General features: G+C 43.6%; 1 protein-coding gene across 1 annotated transcript in view; it reads right to left on the reverse strand.

Annotated features, from left to right (window-relative positions):
• Positions 1 to 24,191, reverse strand: part of Trmt2b (tRNA methyltransferase 2 homolog B) — a 50,592-nt gene extending 26,401 nt beyond the window's left edge. Inside the window, exons 1-7 of the mRNA XM_013350554.2 lie at positions 24,133 to 24,191; positions 18,949 to 19,003; positions 17,533 to 17,773; positions 16,133 to 16,187; positions 13,603 to 13,737; positions 12,691 to 12,790; positions 11,434 to 11,504 (exon numbers count right to left, since the gene is read on the reverse strand). Of these exons, the coding sequence (XP_013206008.1) occupies positions 11,434 to 11,504; positions 12,691 to 12,790; positions 13,603 to 13,737; positions 16,133 to 16,187; positions 17,533 to 17,753 (582 nt within the window). The 5' untranslated portion in view covers positions 17,754 to 17,773; positions 18,949 to 19,003; positions 24,133 to 24,191. The remainder of the gene's footprint in view (positions 1 to 11,433; positions 11,505 to 12,690; positions 12,791 to 13,602; positions 13,738 to 16,132; positions 16,188 to 17,532; positions 17,774 to 18,948; positions 19,004 to 24,132) is intronic.
• Positions 24,192 to 24,958: the final 767 nt, after the last annotated feature.

Raw genomic sequence — 24,958 nt, forward strand, 5'->3', positions numbered from 1 at the left:
GCTAATAAACTATTCTTTCTAAAGAACAAGATACTGCAGAAGACAGTGATGTGATAAAGTACATGGCTAAAATCAGTGCTTGAGTAAAAATCTGAACACAAAACTGGGAAATAAGTGGTGCCTCTAATCCCATCACTTGGGAGAGTGGGGCAGGAGAAGTATAAATCTGATGCCAGTCTGGAATACAGGCCAGCCTGAGCTACATGGAAAGACTGCACCAAAGTGGGGAAGTAAAGAGAAAGCTTAGCAGCGAAGAGCACCAGCTGCTCTTGAAAAGGACCCAGGCCCAATTCCCAGCACCCACATGGTGTCTCACAAACAGAACTCCCATCCCAGGGGATCCAATGACCTGTTCCGGCCTCCATGGGCACTAAGTACATGCAGTGTACAGCTATACATGCAGGCAAACACCCATACACATAAAATAATGATTGGATCTTAAAAAGAAAACAAATTCACCTCTTCATCTAACCAAGAATTTGCTTTATCTTGTGACCTTTTTCTATCAGGTGACTGGAGGCTCTTTTCTCAGGAAAAAACTAAACCACCAAAGCACTAAACCTTTTATACAAACTACAAAATGAAGAGATAGATCCAGGAAGAGTCTAGGTAAGTCTGTAATACTAACAATAGGACCTCCGGTCTCCTTTGCACACAGGTAACTAGGCAGGAGATTTGAAGGTGATTCTTTGGAGAAAGTAATAGCCTTACATTATTGATCTTGACTAACAGAAACATGAGAGCTATCCCTACAGTCACCAGAAGTGAACCCAAGAAACAGCGAACTCCCAACTGGTTTTTAAAATATCAACAACCAGCAAAGCTGAGTGAAGCCACCATGATAAAATACAAAACTAAAAAGGAAGAAATCCCAAAGGGGGGCAGATGTTAGAGAGATAGATGGATGGGTGAGTGCTATATTGCTAAAAACAATAAGATGCTAAAGTAACAGAATAATAAAAGAAAATCAGCAAATGGTTTGGCATTTAAGTCAAGAACTTCCCACAATGACAAAAAGATGGAGAATATGATGCAAAAAAATGCTAAAGGTTATAAAAGCAGCCAATGAACTCTAAGATTCAAAGAACAGGAGACAGAGAAAAAGAGAACAAGCCGGGCAGTAGTGGCACACACCTTTAAACCCAGCACTCAGGAGGCAGAGGCAGGCGGATCTCTGTGAGTTCAGGGCCAGCCTGAGCTACAGAATTAGTTCCAGGACAGCTAGGGCTGTTACACCAAGAAACCCTGTCTCAAGAAACCAAAAAAAGAATAGGAGAGAGAAGAGGAGGAGGAAGATGAAGGGAAAGAGAGGGAGAAAGAGAAGAGAACATAGAAAACAGAACAGATGGAGGTACTCAAAGAAATAAGAAAAGTCCCTACATTTTGAAGTATTAGTTTCCAGATGATAAAGGTCTAAGAACTGTCAGTACAATGAAATAAAGAATGGGCCACATGGTCATCAAATTCTGGGGATAGTCTTCCCTAGTCTGTAAGCACTTGATAGGTAAAAGCAGCAGGATAGCCACAAGTTCAAGATCAGACTGGTCTATGCAGTGAGTATCCAGATCAGCCAAGGTTACAGAGCAAGGCTTTGCCCCTCTCCACCCCAACCATCAAAGAAGGGAGGAAAGAATAGATAGGATCCCTAAAAGTGTCCAAGAAAGGAGGCATTACCTACAAAGGATCAAGATTTGTTAGGCTCATTCACACTGCTGCTCAGATGGCCACAAAATACAGTCTGCACTCTTTACAAGGTCAAATGATTTCAAACCCCAAATTTTAAACCTACAAACATTTTCAGTCATCTCAGGGCAAAAAAAAGGGTTACATATAGACCTGTAAAAATCTAACAATTATGACCTAGATACCTTTCCTCAAGAAGTTAAGGGTGATTTGTACTCTAGACAAATGAAGGTGCAAACCAAGAAAGCAAGACAAGACAAGCTATAAGAAACAGGAAAGACAAGACTGTTGGGTGTGGTGGTACAGAAATGTAAATGGCACTCAAGAGGCGAAGGCAGGACTGTGTCAAATTCAAGGCCAGCCTGGTCTCCAGAGGGAGGCGCTGTCTTCAAACAGATAACAATGACAAAAGACAAGACTACACAGCAGTGAAAATTCCAAGGATGTGGGGACAGGGAAGAGGGTTCAGTCAGTAAAGTGCTTGCCATACAATCATAAGGAATAGAGTTTTGGGTTCCCAGCACCCACAGAAAAGCGGGGTACAGCAGCAGCCACCTATAATCCTAGCACTGGCTTGGGTAATAAGAGGTCACAGATAGGAGGACTTCAGAGGCTGATTGGCCAGCCATCCTAACCAAGTAAATAAGCTCCAGGTTCCGTGAAAGAATCTGTCTCAAAAATTAAACTGGAGTATGATTAAGGAAGGTACCCAACATATACTTCTGGCCTCAACATGTACAGTGACAACATGCATGCATTCATAGGCATGTGTGCTTCTGTGTAGCAACTTCCAGAGACAAAACTCCCCATCTTGGAGAGAAGTTCATTAAAACACAGGATGTTAAAGGAGAGATGAAACAGCAGGATATCTTAAGAGGAGGTAAAACATTTCATCCTTTAGGGATGATCAAAAACTCAGAAAATAAACAACCCAAAGGCTTCAGGATTTCTCTTAAACTGATCAGATTCACTAGACAGTTCCTCCCAAAGCATGTGTAAGCAGTGAGAACTGCTGAGAGACACTCTCAGATAAGCAGGGATACCTAGAAGACCCTGAGACCAACTGTGCGACCTAGAAGAGGCAGATCAGCCAAGCTGCCTGGAAGAACCAGAGAATAGTCAAGCCACCTGTAAGAGGCTCAACAACTGAGTTGCTTGGACGGACACTCTCCAAACTGTTTACCTGCCTACAGAGTGTGCAGCATGCTCTAGGTTTCCAGCTTTCATGGGATGTTGGGGTAGACTTTCCATGATGCAGCTGTCTTTGAGTCATTCTGCTCCAGTAAGCAGCTCCTCCCCCATACTCCTGTAAGTAACCCCAATAAAACTCACTGGTTCACCAAGCTCAGTTGTGGTGGTATACTCACTTTGGTCTATCATTGGTTCCCTACCTGGAATAAGTAGACATTTGACCATGTCTCCCCAGGAATAGTGTCACACAAAAGGTATATATATCCCCAAACACACACACATACAATTTAAGAGAAAGAAGTCCCAGGATGATAGTGATGCAGAAGGCCTAATGGGACCAGGAAGACAGATTCCAGAGAAAAGGTCTTTGGGGAAGAACAAACGGAAGCTATTGAGCAGATGGAAAACACTAATGGATGCTTGACGGAGCTTCTAAAGCATCTGGGGAAAATTAGCAAAAGGTTCATAGAAAACTAAGCAAGTATGGAAAGGAGGCAATTGTCCATGCCAAAAAAAACCAAAAACTTAAAATGGATCTACACTATAGTGCTATGCGACTATAAAAAGGAAGTATAAAAGAAAGGACATAAAGTTTGAAGAGAGATGTGGGAAGGGATCCAGGAGGAATTAAAGATAGTAGTGAGGAAATATGATCAAAATACATTGTATAAATATATGAAATTCTCAAATATTTAAATAATATTTTCAATGGAAGTAAAAGCCAGCTGTGCCATAACCTGTAATCTCAGCTCTTAGGACTTAGAAGGGATGTTCAGGAGAGTTCAAGGTCATCCTCAGTTACATAGTAAGTTCAAGGCTGGTCTGAGAGAGAGAGACAGAGACAGAGACAGAGACAGAGACAGAGAGAGACAGAGAGAGAGTCTGTGTTTTAAAATCCCAAATGTAAAACACTGTATAAAGATAGCTACTTTTTAACTACAAAGGGAGACTTAAAATAGCTAACATTTTTTCAACACAAAAAAGAAAAAAAATGTTGCTGTAAAAGGAGGGAAAAGTCTGGAAGAAGGGTCAGAGATCAATATTTTGACCTCTCTCTATTTGTTTGAGACAGGGTCTTTCTATGTAGTCCTGGCTATCCTGGAACCTGCTATTTAGACCAGGCTGGCCTCAAACTCACAGATGGCTGGATGCCTCTGTGTCCTAAGTGCTGGGATAGGATTAAAGGCATGTGCCACACCCAGCAAAATTTGGCCTCTCTTAATGCAACTTTATTTTCTAGATTTGTCTCTAAAATCACAAAGCTATTTCACAAAATTATAAAATGAAATTAAATCAAAGGAACAAGAGAACCAAATCTACTAAGATGAAGATGTAGCACAGTTGGGACTATGCTTGCCTAGCATGCACAAGACCCTGGGTTCAATTCCCTGTACCATATAAACCAAGTGTGGTGACAGGTGCCCATAACCACAGTAGTAATTCTCCAGGAAGTAGAAAAGGCAGGATAAGCAGTTCAAGGTCCTTTAACCTCAGCACTCTGGAGACAGAGGCACACAGATCCCTGTGAGTTCCAGACCAGCCAGCCAGGGCTACAAGGTAAAATACTGAAATACTGTCTCAGGAAAAAAAAAAAGCTAAGTCATAAACAATAAGGTAAAGACCAGTGTGGGACAGGGATACCAGGACACACACACACACACACACACACACACACACACACACACACACCACACAGAGAGAGAGAGAGAGAGAGAGAGAGAGAGAGACAGAGAGAGAGAGAGAGAGAGAGAGAGAGAGAGAGAGAGAGAACCCATGATATAAATAAATCTTTTTTTTAATCAAAATCTTGGTCTGGGAGGGCATTTGTGCAAGCATAAATACCCAAGTTTGGGTCCCAGCACCCATGTTAAACAAACAAGAAAATGTGGGCATAGTAGCATATACCTGTAATCCCAGTACAGGAGGATGGCAAGGAAGACCAGGAGGGTCTCTGGGGCTTGCCAGCATCCAGTTTTCCCAAAAACTCAGAAGGTCCAGATTGAGTAAGAGCCCTGTCTCAAGATACGGCACATACTGACAGGGGTGCACATCGCCCAGTGCCCTCCAGTGGTCTCTGCAAACATGGACATAAGTGCACACACCTCATGCCCATGAATGTATAGACACTATATACACACCAAATTAAAACATTAAGTTTTTTATAAACCGGAAAAAGTCAAGCTTATTGGCTCCCACCTATAATCCTAGCTCTCAGAAGCTGAGGCAGGAAAACAGCTGCAGGGCTGGGGACAGCATGAGCTACACAGGGAGTTCCAGGACAGCCTGGCCCTTCAGAGTAAGCCCCTGACTCGAAACGACAAAAAAGTCAAAAGGAAAAGCAAAAATGTGGAGCTATGGGCTGGCAATATGTCTCAGAGGACAAAGCTGCTTGCCACATAAGCCAACCCACATGGTGACCGGAGAGATGCAAACTCTACAAGCCATCCTCTGCACTCATGCAAACACCCCTGAACCCCATATGCAAGACAAATAAACTATTTTAAACTATGTTTTAAAAAGGTATCTGCACTGAACATCAACAAGCCCTTTTCTTTTTTGTCCGCAATACAGTATAACAACTACTTCATAGCTGATGGTATGTACTATTCACACAGCGTTTACATTGTGTTAAGAATTACAAGTAACCCACGTATCATCAAATTATCTGGGAAGACAGGCATAGGTGATATGCAAACACTACACCATTTTTTATATAAGAGACTTGAGCATTCATGGACATTGGTATCTATGGGGAGCCTGGACCCAAACCCCAAAGATACCAAGAACAAATCTTATTAAAATCCTGACTTGAGAAAAACAACTATAAGAAAAATCAAAACACAAGCCAGGGGTGGTGCCATGCACCTTTAATCTCAGCACTCAAGAGGTAGAGGCAGGTGGATCTCTGTGAGTTCAAGGCCAGCCTGGTCTACAGGAAGAGTTCCAGGACAGCTAAGGCTTCATAGAGAAAAAAATTCAAAACACTGGATAAATTAATATCAAATCTAAATACCAAATATTTTATATTATGGGTGGTATACGATTATATTTTTAAAAGTAATTTCTTTCTCCTAGAACTCATATCAAAATGTTCACATTTTATGTGATCCGTCTACAGTGTGCTTTAAAAGAGTCTAAAGAAGATAGATGGAAAGGTGAGAACACAGATAAAACAAGAAGTATTCATTTACTAAACACGGGCCAAACTCACACACATTGTGTATGAATCAGTCCTGGGTGCTATACAAAGTTAGATACCGCATAGCTGCTACCTCCACAGGCTTGTGTGGGAAGCAAGCACAGACAATGAAATATGGTGTACCAGGTGCTGTACAAGAGATGCGCAGCAGAGATACCCACGTGCAGAGGACAGGGATTCTTAATCAGACTGAGGCGTCGCATATAGCTTTCCATAGAACTGATGCTTGAAGCGAATCTTGGAGAATAAATAGCAGTGGCGGTGATGGGGATGGGTTGCAAACTGAAAACATTCTAGAAAGAGAGGGCAAGCAGGCAGGAATGAGATAGCATGGCAGTGTCGCACGGGTTCAGTACAAATGGAGAGAAGAAAACAGGCAGGCATTGGGCAGAAGATAAGGCTGGGAACCTTGCCATGAGGACCCGAAAGTGGAAGGGTAAAGAATTTAAACTTTCATTCTAAAAGATACTAGACAGGGCAGGCAAGATGGCTCAGTGAATAAAGGCACTTACTGCCAACGCTGGCAGCCTGAGCTGGATCACTGGGACGCATATGGTGGAAGGAGAGAATTAACTCTAGGAAGCTGTCCTCCAATCTCCACATGCGTGCCACGGCCTGTGTGTGCATGCATATACAAACACACACATACAAACACAAACAGGGTAATTTTAAAAAAAAGATATTAAATGACTGGGCAACCATGTAGAGCTTTTAGCAGGAGAATGGCACTATGTTATTTTCAGTTTACAGACGGCTGGGACTCTGAGTGGAGAGAATGCAATGAGAAAAGAAGCCAGGGAGATGAGTGCAGACACTAAAGTAGAAGTCTGGAGCCTAGCCAGTTTGGATGTTCACCTTCCTAGACAGGGACGGAGGCGGGAGGACCTTGGACTTTCCACAGGGCAGGGAACCCTGACTGCTCTTTGGACTGGAGAGGGAGGGGGAGAGGAGTGGGGGGAGGGGAAGAAGGGTGGGAGGAGGGGGAGGGAAATGGGAGGCTGGGAGGAGGGGGAAACTTTTTTCTTTTTCTCAATAAAAAAAAAGAAGTCTGTAGTACGAATTCTAACTGGTCTTAATAAATAAGACTCGGAGTCAGATATTAGGCTGTGAAAGCTGAAGGATCGGAGAAGCCATGTGGCCAGCCACTAGAGACATCTTTTACTTCTACCAATGCTCAGCAGCATCCTCAGACTGCAACTGTCTCCACCAAACATCAATCTGAGGAGGCGTCTGAGGACAGGACCAGCCCTTTGGTCTGAACATTGGTAGAAGTAAAAGGTCTCCCTAGTGGCTGGCCACACTGCTTCTCTGATCCCTCAGCTTTCACTGCCTAATATCTGACATGAAGTTTTATTTATTAAGACCAATTAGAATCTGTGCTACAATTGCCCATATGACAGAGAATGGTCATATGAACTCAAGTGTAGAACTGGGTAGATTCAAGATATTTCTACAATAGTAAAACAAGCAAAGATTTGGAGATGGGTTAGATGTCAAAGAGGAAGGGAAAACTGAGACAGGAACCAAGATGACGTAAGTTTCTAGTCCACTAGAATGCCAATAACTAAACTGTGGAAGAAACATTTGGGAAAATAAGAGGATGCACTTAGTTTAGGACCATGGTTATCAGCACGAGGAAACTGTGTTCACCAGGGGACAGTGGAAGCAATTCTGGTTATTATCAACTAATGGTACCTAGTAGATGGGACACTACAGCCACTGCTAATCATGATACAATGGACCTAATGGCCCCTCACAAGAGAAAATAAACACAACACAAAACAGCAACAGCACAGACATTGAGAAGACCAGATTAGGACAACCCTGATTCCAAAATCTCCAATTACTGGCTTTTTAAGGATGTTCAGCAGTCTCTGGGAAGTTTCTCAAGCTTAAAACAGCTATATAATGTAAATACAAGGAAACAGCTATCCATTTATTAAGCATCTATTCAAGGTACCAGTTAAGATTGGATGCTAACTCCCAAGAATATAGTCAGAAAGAAGAAGGCCTAGTATAGAGTCCTCTGGGACACCAACAATGATAATAGGAAAGAATTGATTTTTTAAAAAAAAATCCCATGAGAGGGTTGGAGAGATGGCTCAGAGGTTAAGAATACTGGCTTCTCTTCCAGAGGATCTGGACTCAATTCCCAGCACCCATATAACGTCTCACAACTGTCTGTAACTCCAGTTCCAGGGGATCTGACACCCTCACACAGACACACATGCAGGGAATGCACATGAAATGAATAAAATCATTAAAAAGAAGAATTATGAGAAAGAGAGAGAGAGAGCATGCACAGTCCAAGTCAAGGACATGAGGTGCACCCTCCTCTAAAAAAAAAAAATCCCATGAGAATGACTAAGAAATAGTCAACAAGGCAGGAGGAAAGTTCGGGCTGAAGAGATGGCTCACGGGTTAAAAGAGCTTGTTGTCCTTCCAGAGGACCCAAGTTCAGTTCCCAACACCCACATCAGGTAGCTCCAGGGGAGCCTTTACAAGCACCTGCACACAAACGGCGCGCGCGCACACACACACACACACACACACACAAAATAAGTATTTAGAAAAAAAGTTAGGAGGAAAGCCATCAGAGAATAGGTATCACAAACGAAATGAAAGCAGTGTTTCCGGAGGAAAACCAGAATAAGACAGATACAGTGCTAAAGGAAGAGACAACAAGAGTAACAAGCTAAGGGCAGAAAGCTTATATGGTCTTTGACAAAACTGAGTTCACTGATGGCTTGGGCAAGATCACTTTCAGTAGAGTGTTGAAGACATAAGTAAGAACCATTAGAATGTCTTAAAGGTGGGAAATATTAATCATACCATGAAGCAAAAAGAGCTATGAGGTGGGGGTGGCCAAAGAAACAGGAGAAGGGGTGTGCAATGAAGGACAGGGGACCTTCAAGCAGGAATGAGTCCAAACAAAGAAAAGCATGAGCCTTGCGGGCGGTGGTGGCACACGCCTTTAATCCCAGCACTTGGGAGGCAGAGGCAGGCTGATCTCTGTGAGTTCGAGACCAGCCTGGTCTACAGAGCTAGTTCCAGGACAGGCTCCAAAGCCACAGAGAAACCCTGTCTCGAAAAAACAAAAACAAAAAAAAAAACAGAAAAGCATGAGCCTTTATGGGACAAGGGGAAAGAACTGTATCCTTCACTTAGACAGAAGTAAAGAGTGGTTGGACTTCAGTGACGTTTGTAGATGGAAAACAGGCAAAGGAATTTGCTTCTGAGAGCTCTTTATGTTAATCTTCCAAAGCCAAAGGTAAAGGTACTAAATAAGTGGATACTAGTTGTAAAGAATAATGTGCCTGCAGTCCACGACCCTAGAGAAGCTAAGTAACAAGGTGAACCCTAAGAAAAACATATATAGATCCCCCTGGGAAGGGGAAATAGACAAGATCTCTTGAGAAAATTGGGAGCCTTGGGGTGATGCGAGAAGGGAGGGTGGAAGGGGAAGAGGAGCGGAAAAGAGGATGGGTAAGGGAACAGGATAGTAGAGATGGGGGAAGGACAGAGATGAGAGCAAGGAAAGGGATATTTTGATTGTGAGGGAGCCATTATGGAGCTAGCAAGAAACCTGACACTAGAGAAATTCCCAGGAATCCACAAGGATGACCCCAGATAAGATGCTAAGCCATAAAAGCTGAGGATGCCAGAGCTGGCTTTGCCCTGTAGTCAGACTGATGAATATCTTACATGTCACCATAGAACCTTCATCCAGCAACTGAGGGAAACAGAGGCAGAGACCTGCATTGGAGCACTGGCCTGAGATCCTAAAGTCCAGCTGAAGAGTGGGAGGAATGGGAATATGAGCAAAGAGGTCAAGACCATGCTGGGGACACCCACTGAAACAGTCTACCTGAGCTAATGGGAGCTCACCAACTCTAGCTGGACAGGGAAGGAACCAGCATAGGACCAAACTAGACCCTCTAAATGTGGGTGACAGTTCTATGGCTGGGGCCGACCAAGGGGCCACTGGCTGTGGCACCAGGATTTGCCCCTGCTGCTTCTACTGATTTTTTTGGAACCCATTCTCTTTGGAAGGATACCTTGTTCAGCCTGGATATAATAGAGAGGGCTTGGACCTTTCTCAAAGCAATGTGCTTTACTCTCTCTAAGGAGTGGATGGGGTGGGGTGGGGGAGAAGGTGAAGGGAATGGGAGGAGGAGAGAGAGTGGGAACTGGGATTGGTATGCAAAATGAGAAAAGATAGTTTTTTTTAAAAAAGCAAAAAAAAATGTGAAGAAAGGTAAGCGTTTGGAATAATCACTAACAAGAAGCCAGTGACAACAAGAGGCCAGTGATGCGGCTCACTGGAAGAGTGCTTGCCACCAACATTGACAACTTGAGGTTGATGCCTGAGATTCTTGTCCTCTGACCTCCCCAACTATACCACAGCACACACGTACAGCGCATATGGCACGCACGCACGCACGCACACACGCACGCACACACACACACACACACACACACACCATGCACATAAATAAATGTAATGAAATAGAAAAATACCCCACAAAAATAGGACAAGAAGGTGATTCTGAATGGCATGGGGATTGTGGAAAATGACTCTACAAAAACAGCTGTGTCCTAGATGGGACGTTCCGAAAGCTATCATGTGTCCCATGAAAAAGCAGCACCCCTATGGCAGAGGCAAGAAGCATTAAAATGGTAGGCGCTGGTAAGAATGAAGGGGGGAAGAGAGCCATCTGGGAGCCTAGCTTGAGGCTTCGGCCTTTTGCTGTTCAGATCCAGGAGCATAGGCATCATTTAAATGGAGTCGCCACTGTCACCCCTCTCCAGGTAGACTGCCTCAGACACAGTAGGCACCAGAAGTGGGCCCGCAAAACAGACAGACTCAGAAATGTCTCAGGGGTCAATCCCATGAGAAATTTGGGTTTTTTGTGGTGCCAGGAATCAAAAGCAGGTCCTCATCAATGCTAAACAGGCAGTCCCCAGCTCAGCCTCATGATGAATGCCTCACCGCCAAGCCTCCCGCTCCCATGGTATTTCTTTGTTCTGCTAAAAGCATTAACCTTTCAAATATTTTGAACACCTGACTCAACACAGTGGTCTCAGCAGTACCGCTTTCCTGTTAATTCCCAGCTCCCAGCGGCCCTGGACCCCTTGACATTTCCAGTAACAACAACAGTTCAGTTCTGCCTCCCACTCTCTACCGTCCCCGGGAACAATGTTCTGCCCACATTAAGAGGTAGGCTTTCAGCACGGGGCCCCTCCTTCCCTCCAGCAGTCACACGGCAGGCACCCATATTAAAATGTCACTGACGTGCAGTTTGAGACTACAATTACCTTCCCCAGGTCATCTTCCACTAGCCCTTGTTCATTTTTACCTGAGCCACTTGACTGTGTTTCTCTGGGATGTTTTTCAGATGGCTACAAGGTACGCAGACAACATTCCCATCTACGTGAAGAAAAGATGATTTATTTATATGGTTTTCATCCTAACCTAGCAGTGTCCCTCCTTTGGGAGGCGTATGTTGATACAGAGAAGCAAAAGGCCTAATTCAAGTACACAGCTATTTTTTCAGAGAAAACATAACTGTTCCCTGGTTTAGCTATTCATCAGCTAGTTTTTAAAGCAGCTTGTCCTGAATGCTTCCTCTCATACCATAAGTGTACCTTGTGACGAGATTTGCTTTCTGTTCAGTTACTAAGAGGGAAACAAAATGTAACGGGTTTTGTTTATCTACTACTGAATAATAGAACACTGACGTCAAAAAGTCATTTAATTCAGCACATGAAGGGAAAAGCCAAATGCGTTGCTTGTCCTAATGAACTGTAGTTCAAGGCATATGGATATTAAGCAGTGTGACTAATATCAAATGATGGGGCTTTGACTTGGTTTATTGAAAATGGGCAAATAAAAAGCTCAGGGGTGGAATCTGGGAATGGATGCAGGAACTGAGTCTCAGAAAATGCCACTGTGATTTCCCTCACGTGTACCCCCTTTCCCTTCCAATTCTTTACAATGGATTCAGCACAGAAAGCACTAGTTTTTTAGGTCTATGAGGATGGGGATTGATAGCGACTCACAAACAATGAGGGCACTGCTCCCAATATGGACAGGAGCAAAAATAAGCATTGCAATGACAATGATGAGGTGGCAGCAGTGCTAACAAAAACATTTACTCTAAGCCCTCACTGGGATATCTGAGAAATTGCATTTAGAGGCAGTATAGGCAAGGGCAGTGATACCTATCACTGTTGTAATGATCAAAAATTAGCCCAGACCAACCTTGCGGCCATGAGCTGCATCCAAGTCAGCTGGCTTTAGGGTCTTTGTGTGTTCCACTCTTATTGACACTGGTTTTTTTTTTTTTTTTTTTTTTTTGGTTTTTCGAGACAGGGTTTCTCTGTGGTTTTGGAGCCTGTCCTGGAACTAGCTCTTGTAGACCAGGCTGGTCTCACAGAGATCCGCCTACCTCTGCCTCCCGAGTGCTGGGATTAAAGGCGTGTGCCACCACCGCCCAGCTTCCTATTGACACTGTTTATCTGTGCCCTCCTCATCCCTCTCCATGATTGTTTTGTATTTTTTGTCTGTTTTGTTTTGTTTTGCTTTGCTTTGCTTTGCTTTCTTTTCAACTGACCTCTCCAAGTTCCTAGGTAGTACCCCACAGTCTTTGGATTGCCGTCGGGGCCCCGGTTCACAGAGAAGGTGGACTTATTTCGGTAGCCATTGATGATGGGCTGGCAAGGACAGAAGGGAAGAAAGGAGAACAGGAGATCAGACAAAATCAAAGAGGACAACAAGAGAACACAGCCATGTCCTCTGAATGGGGACCAATGTTGCTGACTTGGAAGGTGTGGTACATGGGAAAGCCTGTGGCTGAAATGATCCAAACACTCTTGACAACATATTTCTCATCTGTGCTGTCGATTTGCTTTTCAATAATGTTTCCTTGCTACTCTGAGAAAGAAAAAGAAATTTCAATCTTGCCATAAAGCAAGAGCTAGCAAAAGTGACCTGTCAAGAGCTGGAATAGTTTAAGCTTTGCAGGACATATGACATCTGTCATAACTACTCCATGGTGACACTGTAACCTCGAAAGCAGCCACAGACACAAACAGGTGGGTTAGGCTGTAATGCAGAATGACAGATTTGGTCTAAGGGACATGGCATGCCAACTTCTGCCATAAATGAAATTCTGCTGTTTGGAAGCGCTGTTAGGAAGGTTTTTGAAGCCTGGAATCTGCCTAAGGAGCTAGCAGGCTAGTGGCTGATAACGTGGGCTCTGTATCAGACAGTCCAGAATATGTAAACATTAGCTCTGACACTTTGAAGATGTGTGCCCTAGGTAAACTGCCCAGTCTCTGTGTTCTCTGATAGCTTCATTTACAAAATGACAGTACCTATCTATCCCTCTGGGCTATTGTAAACAGAAGAATGAGAAAATGATGCAGGGTAATCACCCGCCCCAGCAAGTGCCCTGCGACTATTATTGATACCATTAGCCATTCCAAGGCCACAGCAGGTAATAATTAGGGAGGTGGGGACTTACAGAAGGTATAATAGGATGGAGGTGACAATGCAGCCCCTCTGAATGAGGGGAGGCCACTGTTCCATGGACTCCATGGAGGAACTGCAGGTAAGACTCTAGTCTTTGTAAAATTGTCTTCTGAGCTTCAAATTTCACCTGCAACAGAAAGAATATAAGCAATACAGCGAAGCATTTTGTATTTTCACTGCAAAGAAGAGACGAAAGAGGATCTCTCCAAGATGCTTGGGTTATGCGCTTAGCAGATAAGAGAAGCAGGAAATCCAGCACAGGCAAAGACTTAATAAGATGCCAAGGAAAGGTCAAGAGGGAGTTCTGTGTGAGCTCATCTTTTCATCTGACCTTTAAGATTAAACACTTAAAGTATATGTCAGTGCTGCCCAGTAGAACGTCCTATAATGGAAATGTTCTGTCTCTGCTGTGTTCTCCACACACAGTAGCCATTAGTCACGTGTGGCTAGAGCACTTGAAATGTGCAGTGCCTGGTGAGACTAAGGAAGGGCTCACAGGAGAGATAAGGTTGGGCATGCAATGTTCTAAACTGCCTCAGGTAGTTCACACGGGTAAGCAGCCTTCAGAGAAGAAAGCCGAGGGAGGGATGCGAGCTTAATGACAGCACTTCAGAGCAGCCCTGCTCAACCTTGTCCTCAAGCTCTGCACCAACCACCTTGAATTCAATTTCCTTTAATGTCACTGCCTGTCCCGTTCTCCGTACCTGACCTCTCTGCCCTTGTGTTCTCGGTTCTACTAGTCACAGCCATCACCTGACTTCTCCAGATTCCCAGGGATGCTGTTAGGATGCCTTGCTCTCTGAGCCTTGGTTGATGGTTCTGCTTTCTTTCTGTCATTCTCTGTTTTTAGCTCTTTCAGATTTTTCAAATTTACTTTTTATTTTCTTGTGTCAGGGTGTTTTGCCTGCATGTACTTCTATGCACTATGTGTGTGTATGGTGCCCATGGAGGCCAGAAGGTGCCAGATTCCCTGGAAGCAAGTTACAGAGGGTTGTGAGCTGCCATGTGGGGGCTAGGGATTAAGCCCGGGGCCTCTGGAAGAGCAACAGGTGCTCTTAAGTACTTGAGCCATCTCTCCAGTTGCCCTGGTCTTTCTTTCCTTAAGCGTCTCACCATGTAGTCCTGGCTGGCCTAGAACTCATTAGGGAACTGGGCTTACCTCCAGCTCAAGAGCCACCTATCTCTGCCTGTCAAGTATTGGGATTAAAGGTGTGTGCCACCATGCCAAGCTTTATATTGTCATCCTTATAGCTGAGTTATGTAAGGGTGGGGTGTGTGTGTGTGTGTGTGTGTGTGTATACATTCAAACACTCTTGCACTTTGTAACATGGGATGTGACAAGAGCAGCACCATTTTAGGCATGTCAAATGACTAAAACAACATAAGAATATGGGGCTGCTAAGTTGGCTAACAGTTAAGAGCACCTGTTGTTCCTGCAGAGGACTCTGGTTCGATTCCCAGAACCTACATGGTAACTAACAACTGTCTGTAACTCTAGCCCAAGGGGATCTGATGCCTTCTGACCTCTGAGGCACCAAGCATGAACATAGTACACACATACACAAATAGGCAAAATACTCACACATATAAAATAACAAGTAAACCTTCAAAATTTGTGAAAAGAAAGGACATGACAACAAGTCTAGAATTTTCCCCTAAAGACCTAAGATTTATTTATGGAAGCCAGTGCCCAAAGAATCACCACTCAGGGAATAGTATGAGGAATGAAAGTACACTGGGTGGAGTATTGGATCATCAGCATTGACTAGGTATGGTCCTCACCGCCCTCAGAGAACTGAGAGAACCACAGATGGCTGAGCTATATGCATATACATTTTATGTATTAGTATACCACCCAGTTCAACCAGGTGCAAGTTCCTTCTTTCACCTAGCACTTCTCATGAACAAAATTGCTCCTGGCGAACAAGAAATCTGCATTATGCTCAAATTGTTCTCTAATTTTCAAAGCAAGCATTATGTAAAATTGACTATACTTAAATTTAAACAAACATATGTGACTGGCAGCTCCCGTGTTGGGAAATTTGACCATATTATTACTCTTACACACAAGAATGACAAGAAAAGCAAAGAAGAGCATCAGCAATTGGAAATATGGCTCTAGAGTTTAGAAGCAATAACTAGCCTAAAGTTCAACAGTCAGAGTCATTAGCACACCAGTTTTAAAGACCTTCAGGGTAGGCTGGGAACATGGTTTCCTTGACACAGGGCTTGTGTAGCATTTGTAAAAGCCTGGGTTTAAGCCCGTGGTTGGTATAAAGTAAGTGGGATGGTGCACTCCTGTAATCCAGGAGGCAGGAGAAGTAAAAGGTTTGAGGTCATCCTTAGTTACAGAATGAGATGGAGAGCAGCCTGGGCTACATGACACTTTGTTTCAAAACAAACAAACAAACCACAAAAAGGCACATAGGACAACTGGAGTGAACTCTCCAATCAGGTTTTGGGTAAGTCTACTGCCATTCTGCAGCAGGAATAGGGGGAGAAGGCTCAAGCCTGACACCTACCTTGAGCTGTTCTTCATAGCTCAGCCTCCAGAGTGGAGTCACAACGTCAGCCAGCCTTGAATAAAATAATTCAGACATGCCGTTCATGATCTAAATATGTGCTGAGCGCCTACTATGCATAAGCACTTCCTGCCACCAGTCTCTGATGGTTAACTTATCAATTCAGAAGCTACAACTGACTCTCATTCTCCTAAGGAGATGGGAGTCTGGGAGAAGAGCCCATTTGGGTGATGCTACTACTTACCAAAGCTGAACAGATGGGCAAATTCAATATAAGAAAAATCCAGATTTATCAAGTGGTAAATAGTCATATTACCAAAAGCTTTTACTTCTAGGAGTCTCTAAAAAGCTTACCTCCTTAATAATTTAAAAATATGATTTGCCTCCAAAAATACATTTGTTGCATAAAATGATGTATATTAGTGCTTGTTTAGCTCTAACAGGACTATTGATGCCCAATCGATGTAGTAATTTTTCTTCTCTCTCCCTACCCCACTTCCCCCATCTCTGAGACAAAGTCTCACTATGTAGCTCTGGTTGGTCTATCAATATATGTATACCAGGCTAGCCTCGAATTCACCCACTGCTTCTGCGGCCCAAGCACTGAGATAAAAGGCATGAACCAGAATGCCCTGAATAGTATTTTGATTTTTATTTTCTTCGTTTTTAAATTGTTTTATTTTATTTTCATTTTACTTTCATGTATCCCAGGCTTTCCTCAAACTTGCTCAGGATAACTCTGAATCTTCCTGCCTCCACCTCCTGATTATTGCAATTTCAAGTGTGTACCACCATGCTTGCTTCCACAGACCTTCTTTAAAGCAAGTTCTTTTATTTATTTATTTATTTATTTATTAAAGAATTCTGCCTCCTCCCCGCCACTGCCTCCCATTTCCCTCCCCCTCCCCCATCAAGTCCCCCTCCCTCGTCAGCCCAAAGAGCAGTCAGGGTTCCCTGCCCTGTGGGAAGTCCAAGGACCGCCCACCTCCATCCAGGTCTAGTAAGGTGAGCATCCAAACTGCCTAGGCTCCCACAAAGCCAGCACGTGCAGTAGGATCAAAAACCCATTGCCATTGTTCTTGAGTTCTCAGTAGTCCTCAATTGTCCACTATGTTCAGCAAGTCCGGTTTTATCCCAGGCTTTTTCAGACCCAGGCCAGTTCTTAATTTAAGACCTCCTTTTTGACAAAGATGTACTCTAAGACAAGAATATTCCCTACTAGTTCCCAATGTAGTTTCATTACTATCCTTCACAAGTCCTAGAGATTGCCCTGATCACACTACTTCAAGTACCCTCATGAATTGTCATAATGCTATATTAGTCAGATTAGCAATACAGAATTCCAGTGGACCCAGGGATTCTGACTTGCTGAAAACAAATGCCATCAGCTTGAGTCTTACCTCTCCTGCCAGGAGTCATCTAGTGATCTGAAATGCCTTTGTTTCTTCTGATGGTTTTGTCGGCTTGGATGCTTCTTAATTATCCCATTGATGAAATTTCCCTTATGTGCTCTGCCCAAAAAGGACTGTGACAAACCTGGTGCATTTGCAGCATACCAAGGAAGCAGTCCTGGTTTGGAGAAGAAACCCACTCTGGAAAGGAGTAATCTTGGGTTGTGCATTCTGACTTTTCTCTTGACGCCTGCCAATCAAAGACACATACTGAAATTCACCCACTGAAAGGTGGATATAGAGGCACAATTCATCAAGCCCTGATGACGGAAATCACAATATAATCCCACGCCAGTTCAGAATTATGAATAATAAAAGGGTTATTTATTTAAGGGAAAACTTACAGATCACTGTCCTAAATAACAGTCCTCTGCATGAACAGGAACAGAGTCTAGCAGCCTGAAGCAGGAGCCGGAAGCAAGAGAGTGAGCAGTGAGTGTACACTTTAAGCTGCTTTTACAGTATCAGAGACCACACCCAAGTGGTCTTAAAGGCTATTGGCTAAAGGAGCAGAATGTGCTCCCACAGCACCTCCCCTTTTGTTTATATGAGAGAGTTTCAAACCCAATACAAAACTATATACATTAGGAACAGATATCAAGTATAATTAGAATTACAATCAGCATAAACAATATTAAGCAAGGAATGTATGCTAAATGTTTTAATAAACATTCTATCCTATGGAGTCTAAGTCTTGTATAGGAAATGGCTTGACTAGATCATAAGAGAACAGTAACTACAACTATCTAATCTTCAATCCCATCGAAGGCCTGAGAAGGGAGATAATATTACTTGAGCAGGCAGGAAGTACAATCGAGCAGCTTCCAAAGCAACCAGTATATGAGTGAGGGAGACCATTAGCTACCTGAGCAATCACCCAAAGTCTCATGTGCAATGTTGAAACAACCAACTTTGGCTAAGGCCTAGCTGTTGACTTAGAAGAGGGACCAGGAAAGGCAGGTGGTGGCACATCTGTAACCAGAGCCTCTGCTCAGGAGGCAGGGGCAAGCCAACTTGGGCTAGATAGTGGGTGAGTTCTAGATAGCCAGGGATGCACAATCAGATCCTGACAAAGAAGGAAAGGATAAAAAAAGGAGGATGGGGAGAAGGGGGAAAGAAAGGGAGATAGGAAGATAAAATAGGCAAAGAATAAAAAGGAAGGAGATGCAGCACCTAGGGAGCTATAGAAGCCAAGGGAAAGGTCTGTGATGCAGGAACTGACACAGCCAGGAAGTCTGAGGCACCAAAGGGAAAGAAGGCAATGGGTAGAACCAGACAGCAGGGACAAATGAAAGCTTTGGGCTTTCAGGACAGAGTGCAGGATGATAGAATGGGCTTGGGCTGGCTGTTGGCTCTAACACTTACTAGCTAGATGGCTTCTAGCAGGTCAGTCATTCCTCTGACATTCCTCTTCTTTCATCTGTAAAACAGAGAAAATGATAATGGTACCTACTTCATATAGTAGCTATAAGAGCTAAGTAAAGAGAATTAATAAAAATAAAATGTACCGCTGGAGAGTAGATCAATGATAGAGCACTTGCCCAGCCGGTACAGGGCCCTAAATCCAATGCCACACACTACATAAAAAGTACTCGACTGAAGATTAAAGAGAGATGACATCTGGAAAGCTCTAAGCACAGTGCCCAGTAGCTGCAAAAGCTCTTCGGTGTTATTACTGTCAAAATGCATTGGAGGATATCATGGAATGGAATGGGGGAGGCAATGCAGATAGAAGGCACCAGAAAGGAATCATACCAATAACTCCGAGGACAGCTCTGAAACACTTTCTAGAAGGGTTAAGCAATGTGACTCTCAGAGCACAATGTTAGGCCCTGTACCTGTCAGTGCCTGGATGAGAGTATTCTGAGAGGGAATCCCTCTTCCTCCATTACAGGACTTTCCTTCAGTCTGGTTACCTTAGGGTTGTGTGCTCATTAGTTTTTGCGGCAACGTGACACAGCTAGGGTCATCTGGGAAGTGGAATCTCAATTGAGAAAATGCCTCCATCGGACTGGCAAAGCTGTGGAGCATTTTCTTGATTACTGATTGATGTGGGAGTGGGGGTGGTGCCACTGCTGGGTAGGTGGTATTGGGTTGTAAAAGAAAGCAAGCTAGCCAGGCAAACGGTGATGGTACACACCTTTAATACTAGCACTCAGGAGGGAGGCAGATCTCTGTGAGTTCGAGGCCAGTCTGGTCTACAGAGTGAGTTCTAGGACAGGCTCCAAAGCTACACAGAGAAACCCTGTCTCAAAAAAAAACAAACAAAAAAAAAGAAGAAAAACAAGAAAAAGCAAGCTGACAAGCCATTGGAAGGCCTCTGTTTCAGTTCCTGCCTTGAGGTTCTGCCCTGACTTCCCTCAGTGATGGACAATAAGCTACAAGCTAAAACAAACCTTTTCCTCCCCAAGCTGTTCTTGGTCTTGGCATTTCCCATGGCAACAGAAAACAAACATGACAAGTTACCTAGCCGTTGCTCCATAAACATCTTTCCTTTTTCTGTCTTTTCTCACAGGACTGGAGACTGATCCTACTAGCTATGGTAGGCAAGCACCCTGCCACAATGCTGTATCACCAGCTTTCTTTTTACTAAGTTTCCAAGGCTTGCCTTGAACTCACTGTATAGCTCAGGTAGGCCTTGAACTTTTCATTCTCCTGCCTTAACCTCTTGAGTAGCTGGGACTAGAGGCCTGTGTCACCATGCCTAGATGATCACTGTTCTGAAGTGTCACATAACATGTAAACAAACTTGGCATAACCTATGGATCTGCTATGAAGTTACCTTCAAGGTGTGGGAGGTCCTTTTGTCTGTGTGTTGCTTTTTTTGGTTAATGAATAAAGAACTGCTTTGAGCCTATGGCAGGGAAGAACAGAACTAGGCGGGAAAAGCTAAGCTGTATGCTGGAAGAAAAAAGAGCAGAGTCAGAGAGAAGCAGCAGTGGAGCTGGAGACAGATGCTGGGAACTTCAGCCAGTAAGCCACTGTCCTATGGCAATACACAGATTAATAGAAATTGGTTAAATTAATATGTAAGAGTTGTCCAATACAAAGCTAATGGGCCAAGCAGTGATTTAAATAATACAGTTTCTGTGTGATTATTTTGGGTCTAAGCTAGCCGGGTGGCTGGGAACCAACAAGCAGCCTCTCACTATACCTTCAGCATCAACCTCTGCCATAGACTTTGTCAGGATGGCCTTATTTGAGTTTGGGAGGAAAATTTCAAATGTCTGACAGGATATATTTAACCTGATCCACAGTTCAGATGTAAACAACAGACACCCATGAGAGGCAATGAGTTGTCATATTTAAGAACATAGGTTTGGGGGCTGGAGAGATATCTGTAGTTAAAAGCACCTGTTGCTCTTCTAGAGTACCTAGGTTTCATTCCGAGCACCCATATGGTGGCTCAAATCCATCTAAACTTCAGTTTCAGGGGATCCAGTGCCTTCTTCTGATCACCCTGAGCATCAGGCATGCTTGGGACACACATATATACATGCAGACAAAATGCTCATATACATAAAATAAATAAATCTAAAATCTAAAATAGAATAGAGGCTTTAAAAGGTGGGATGACCTAGCTTAATGGTAGCATGCTTGACTAGTATGTACAAGGCCTTGGATTCAATTCCTATCACCAGGGGAAAAAAGGAAATAAAAAAGGGCTTGGAGTGTAAGACAGTGACAGGCAAGTCATAAGTTCAGTTCTTACCACTGCAAAAAGAAAGTCTTCAACAAACAGCACTGGAAAAACTGGGTAGCTATGTACAGAAGAATGAAACTAGATCCTTACCTCTCACCCTGCAGAAAACTCCAAATGAATCAAGAATCTCATTCATGAAACCTAAAACAAGCTGTGGCTATTGGAAACCAAACTCAAGTTCTCTGCTAGAGCAAGCGCTCTTAACCACTGGGCCACCTCTCCCATCCCTATTTATTTATTTATTTATTTATTCTTTTAAACACTGCTTGGCCCATTAGCTCTAGCCTCTTATTGGCTAGCTCTTACATATTGATCTAACCCATTTCTATTAATCTGTGTAGCCCACGAGCTGGCTTACCAGGAAAGATCTTAACCTGCATCTGCCTGGAGTGGGAGAATCATGGCGACGCCTGACTCAGCTTCTTTCTCCCAGCATTCTGTTCTGTTTACTCCGCCTGCCTAATTTTATGTCCTATTAAAGGGCCAAGGCAGTCTCTTTATTTAACCAATGAAATTAACACAAGCCAGAATACTCTCCCCCATCATTTTTCCTTTTTTTGTTTAAATAAAAAAGAAAGGCTTTCATTTTAATATAGTAAGATTACATATAACAAAACAGTTATCAAGCAAGAATTACAGTTACAATATTTATATCTATTTTATCTTTTTTCATAAGAATGGAAAACTATAATTATCTATTCATTCTTCAACTCCATCAAAGACTCCAGAAGGATATAATATTACCTAAGTAAACAAGAAATAAGAAACTTCAAACTCTAGAAATTACAGAGACATCTCACTGCCTGGACAGTCACCCAAAGTTCCTCTGTACCGTTGGGGCATCCATCCCATCCCTATTTAAAACTTTAAAAATAAAATTAGCTTACAGACTAGCAGGTTCCTGTTTCCACATCATGTGGGTTTTATCCCTGCCCCCCACTTCTCTCCTGTAAAGCCTCTTGTCCTTCTTTTACAGGCTCTCCAACACCTCATTCTAGCCTCCACAGGCAACACAAACATGTGATGCATAGACATACATGCAGGGAAACACTCCAACACATAAAACAAAACAAAATTAAACTGTCTAAACGTTACCAGGCTCTGAACCCACATCCTAATCCAGGATCTACTTCTCCCTAGTTATGTGGCTCTGGATAATGAATGTCAGATCACCACCTAGAAAAATGGGACTAATAATATCTTCCTTTCAGGGCTGTAGTAAGTGTGGGAGCCCACGTGTGACTCAGTTTCCATCTGGAGTCAATTCTGACTTAAAAGTCATTTGAGTTCAAGCGTGCCTGCTCTGCCTGCATCCTTGAGGGCTGTGAGAAAGTTCTGATTAAGCCCATGGGAGAGAGCATTTTGCCCATGGGAAAAGAACACATTATCTATTAAGAAGTAGAAAGCAGAAACTGCTTGCTGCTAGCAGAATTCACCTGAGCGACATGAACCTGCTTATGCTTTCTCCCAAGGACAGTGCAGGGAGGAGGTTAGCTGACTGTACAGCTCTTTATTCTGCCTTCTGCCCTTAATCTATAAAAAAAAAAAGCTACAGAGAAACCCTGTCTCGAAAAAAAATATGATCTCAGAAATAACAAAAATTAAAAAAAATAGAAGGTTCCAGCTTGTTCAGCATTTGTAGTAATGAATGTTTTACTGTTGTTAATAATTTCTGTAGCTAAATATACTTTTCAGGGCAAGTCAGCAAAACCAAGGAAGGTTAGTTCTATTTTCTTTGTATTTTAATGTCACAGAAGGCAAATGATCCCAGAAAAAATATTTCCCTCTTGTATCTTTTTTTGTTATAAATATAAATACTGATGATATGTGTGAGAAAAAAATTTTCTGTCTTGGTTCTTGCCTCAGGATTAAGCACTGACTGGAAAATGCAAGAGTTTACAGCAACCAACTAGGATTATGTTTACTTTCCTGAGCTTCTGTGGATAATCTACCTCCAGTGCTCAGAAGTTCAAGTCAGAGACATCTGAAAGGTCTGAGCCTCATAGAACCAAAGATCCCTTGGAGCAAAATAGTCACCCATCTGCAGGTAGGAACTCTGATTGCCTGCCTTTCCACTGGCTGGACTCCAGCCAGGGTTATTGACCAAAGCAGAGGAAAAAATTAATTTACTAATGTTTTCCACAGCAAACCACATGCAGCCTGGTCCAACCTTTCCAAACTAGGCCTCTCTGAGTAAGACTGTCCCCCAAGAGTCTATAAGGTGTGTGTGATGGTTCATTTTAACTGTCAAAACTGCACCTCGGGGGAGATCACGCAGGGACAGATATCCAAGGAGGGACAGGTTAGATCAGGTTGGCTTGTCTTGATTATGTTAACTGTGGAAAGACCCAGCTTCCTGTGGGCACTAGCTCTGGGTTTCAGTTCTGGACTGCAGAATGCTGTAGAAAGCGAGCTGGGTAGGAATCATACATTGCATTCGCTGTCTCCGTGCCATTGGCTGGGGATGTGACTAGCTGCTTCAAGTTCCTGTCTTGACTTTTTCAGAACGAATTGCTGGAAACTGCAACTGTGAGCCTAACAAACCCTCTCTCCCTTAAAACTGCTTTTGTCAGGGTATTTTACCACGGCAATGGGATATTTAACTAAGTGGATTAGCAGACAGACGCTAGGACACGCCACCATAAACCCACAAACCATAGGTGGGTTGCAAGGCTGAGATAGGGATGTGGGGGAGGGATCTGCAATGGTAGACAGCAGGCTGGACGCGACCTTGTACAGCCACCCTGAGTGGCATGCCCGGCCCTGCCTGCCTCCTTCCTGTCCCAAACCCGACACTGGGGCACAGAGAAGAGTTCTCCTAAAACTGGGTTTTCCAGACTACTTACCTACCACTCCTTCTTTCGGGGCCACTAAAGCCTCCCACGGACGGCGCTGGGGGCGGGAGGTCACAGGGGCGAGTCACTTCCTGGAGCGCGACGTCCCGGCTGGCCCGCCCCGGCTCCACCCAGCGCTGCGGGGCTCCTCCTCCAGCTAGCACACCACCCAATCCCGCTGACTCCCCCCAGCCCCTTCGTAGGAAGTGTTCCTGTCTCAGCGGACTGCTGGACTTTTTTTCCAAGTTCCTCTCTGCGACCTCGCCCACCCTCCCACCCCCATGAAATATAAGCCAAGGAAAAGAATCCTGAAGAAATTCATATGCCTTGTTAATGGTATTGCCCGTCCCAGCGATGCTACACTTGAGCCCTCTCGACCCAAAGATTATTTTTCTTTTTCTATTTTTTTTAACTATACAGGCTTATCTAGCTCACGGGTGCCATCACTCACGGGTGGAAGTCAGAGGACAACTTGTTAAAGTCATATCTCTCTTTCTACTCTGTAGGTTTCTGGGATCGAATCCAGCCTAGCAGATTTGGCAGCAAGCTCCATCTCACCCTCCAAAGAGGAACTTGCTGCCAAGCTTGACCCACCTGGTAGAAGAAAAGAATGGACTTCTGCAAGCTGTTCTCTGACCGCCATACGCACCCACACACATGAACCCCCGACTCTTCATACACAACTGATTGATTAATTAATCAATTAATTAAAATGTGATGACTTTTGAGGCAGGGTCCCACAATGCACCCCTGGCTGACCTTTAACTCACTATGTAAAGATCCCAAGTTCTGGGATTACACATCCAGCAGAAAACATTTTCAAAATAATTCCAGGCAT

This window comes from Microtus ochrogaster, chromosome X (assembly GCF_000317375.1).
Source record: "Microtus ochrogaster isolate Prairie Vole_2 chromosome X, MicOch1.0, whole genome shotgun sequence".
NCBI classification, from domain to species: domain Eukaryota; kingdom Metazoa; phylum Chordata; class Mammalia; order Rodentia; family Cricetidae; genus Microtus; species Microtus ochrogaster.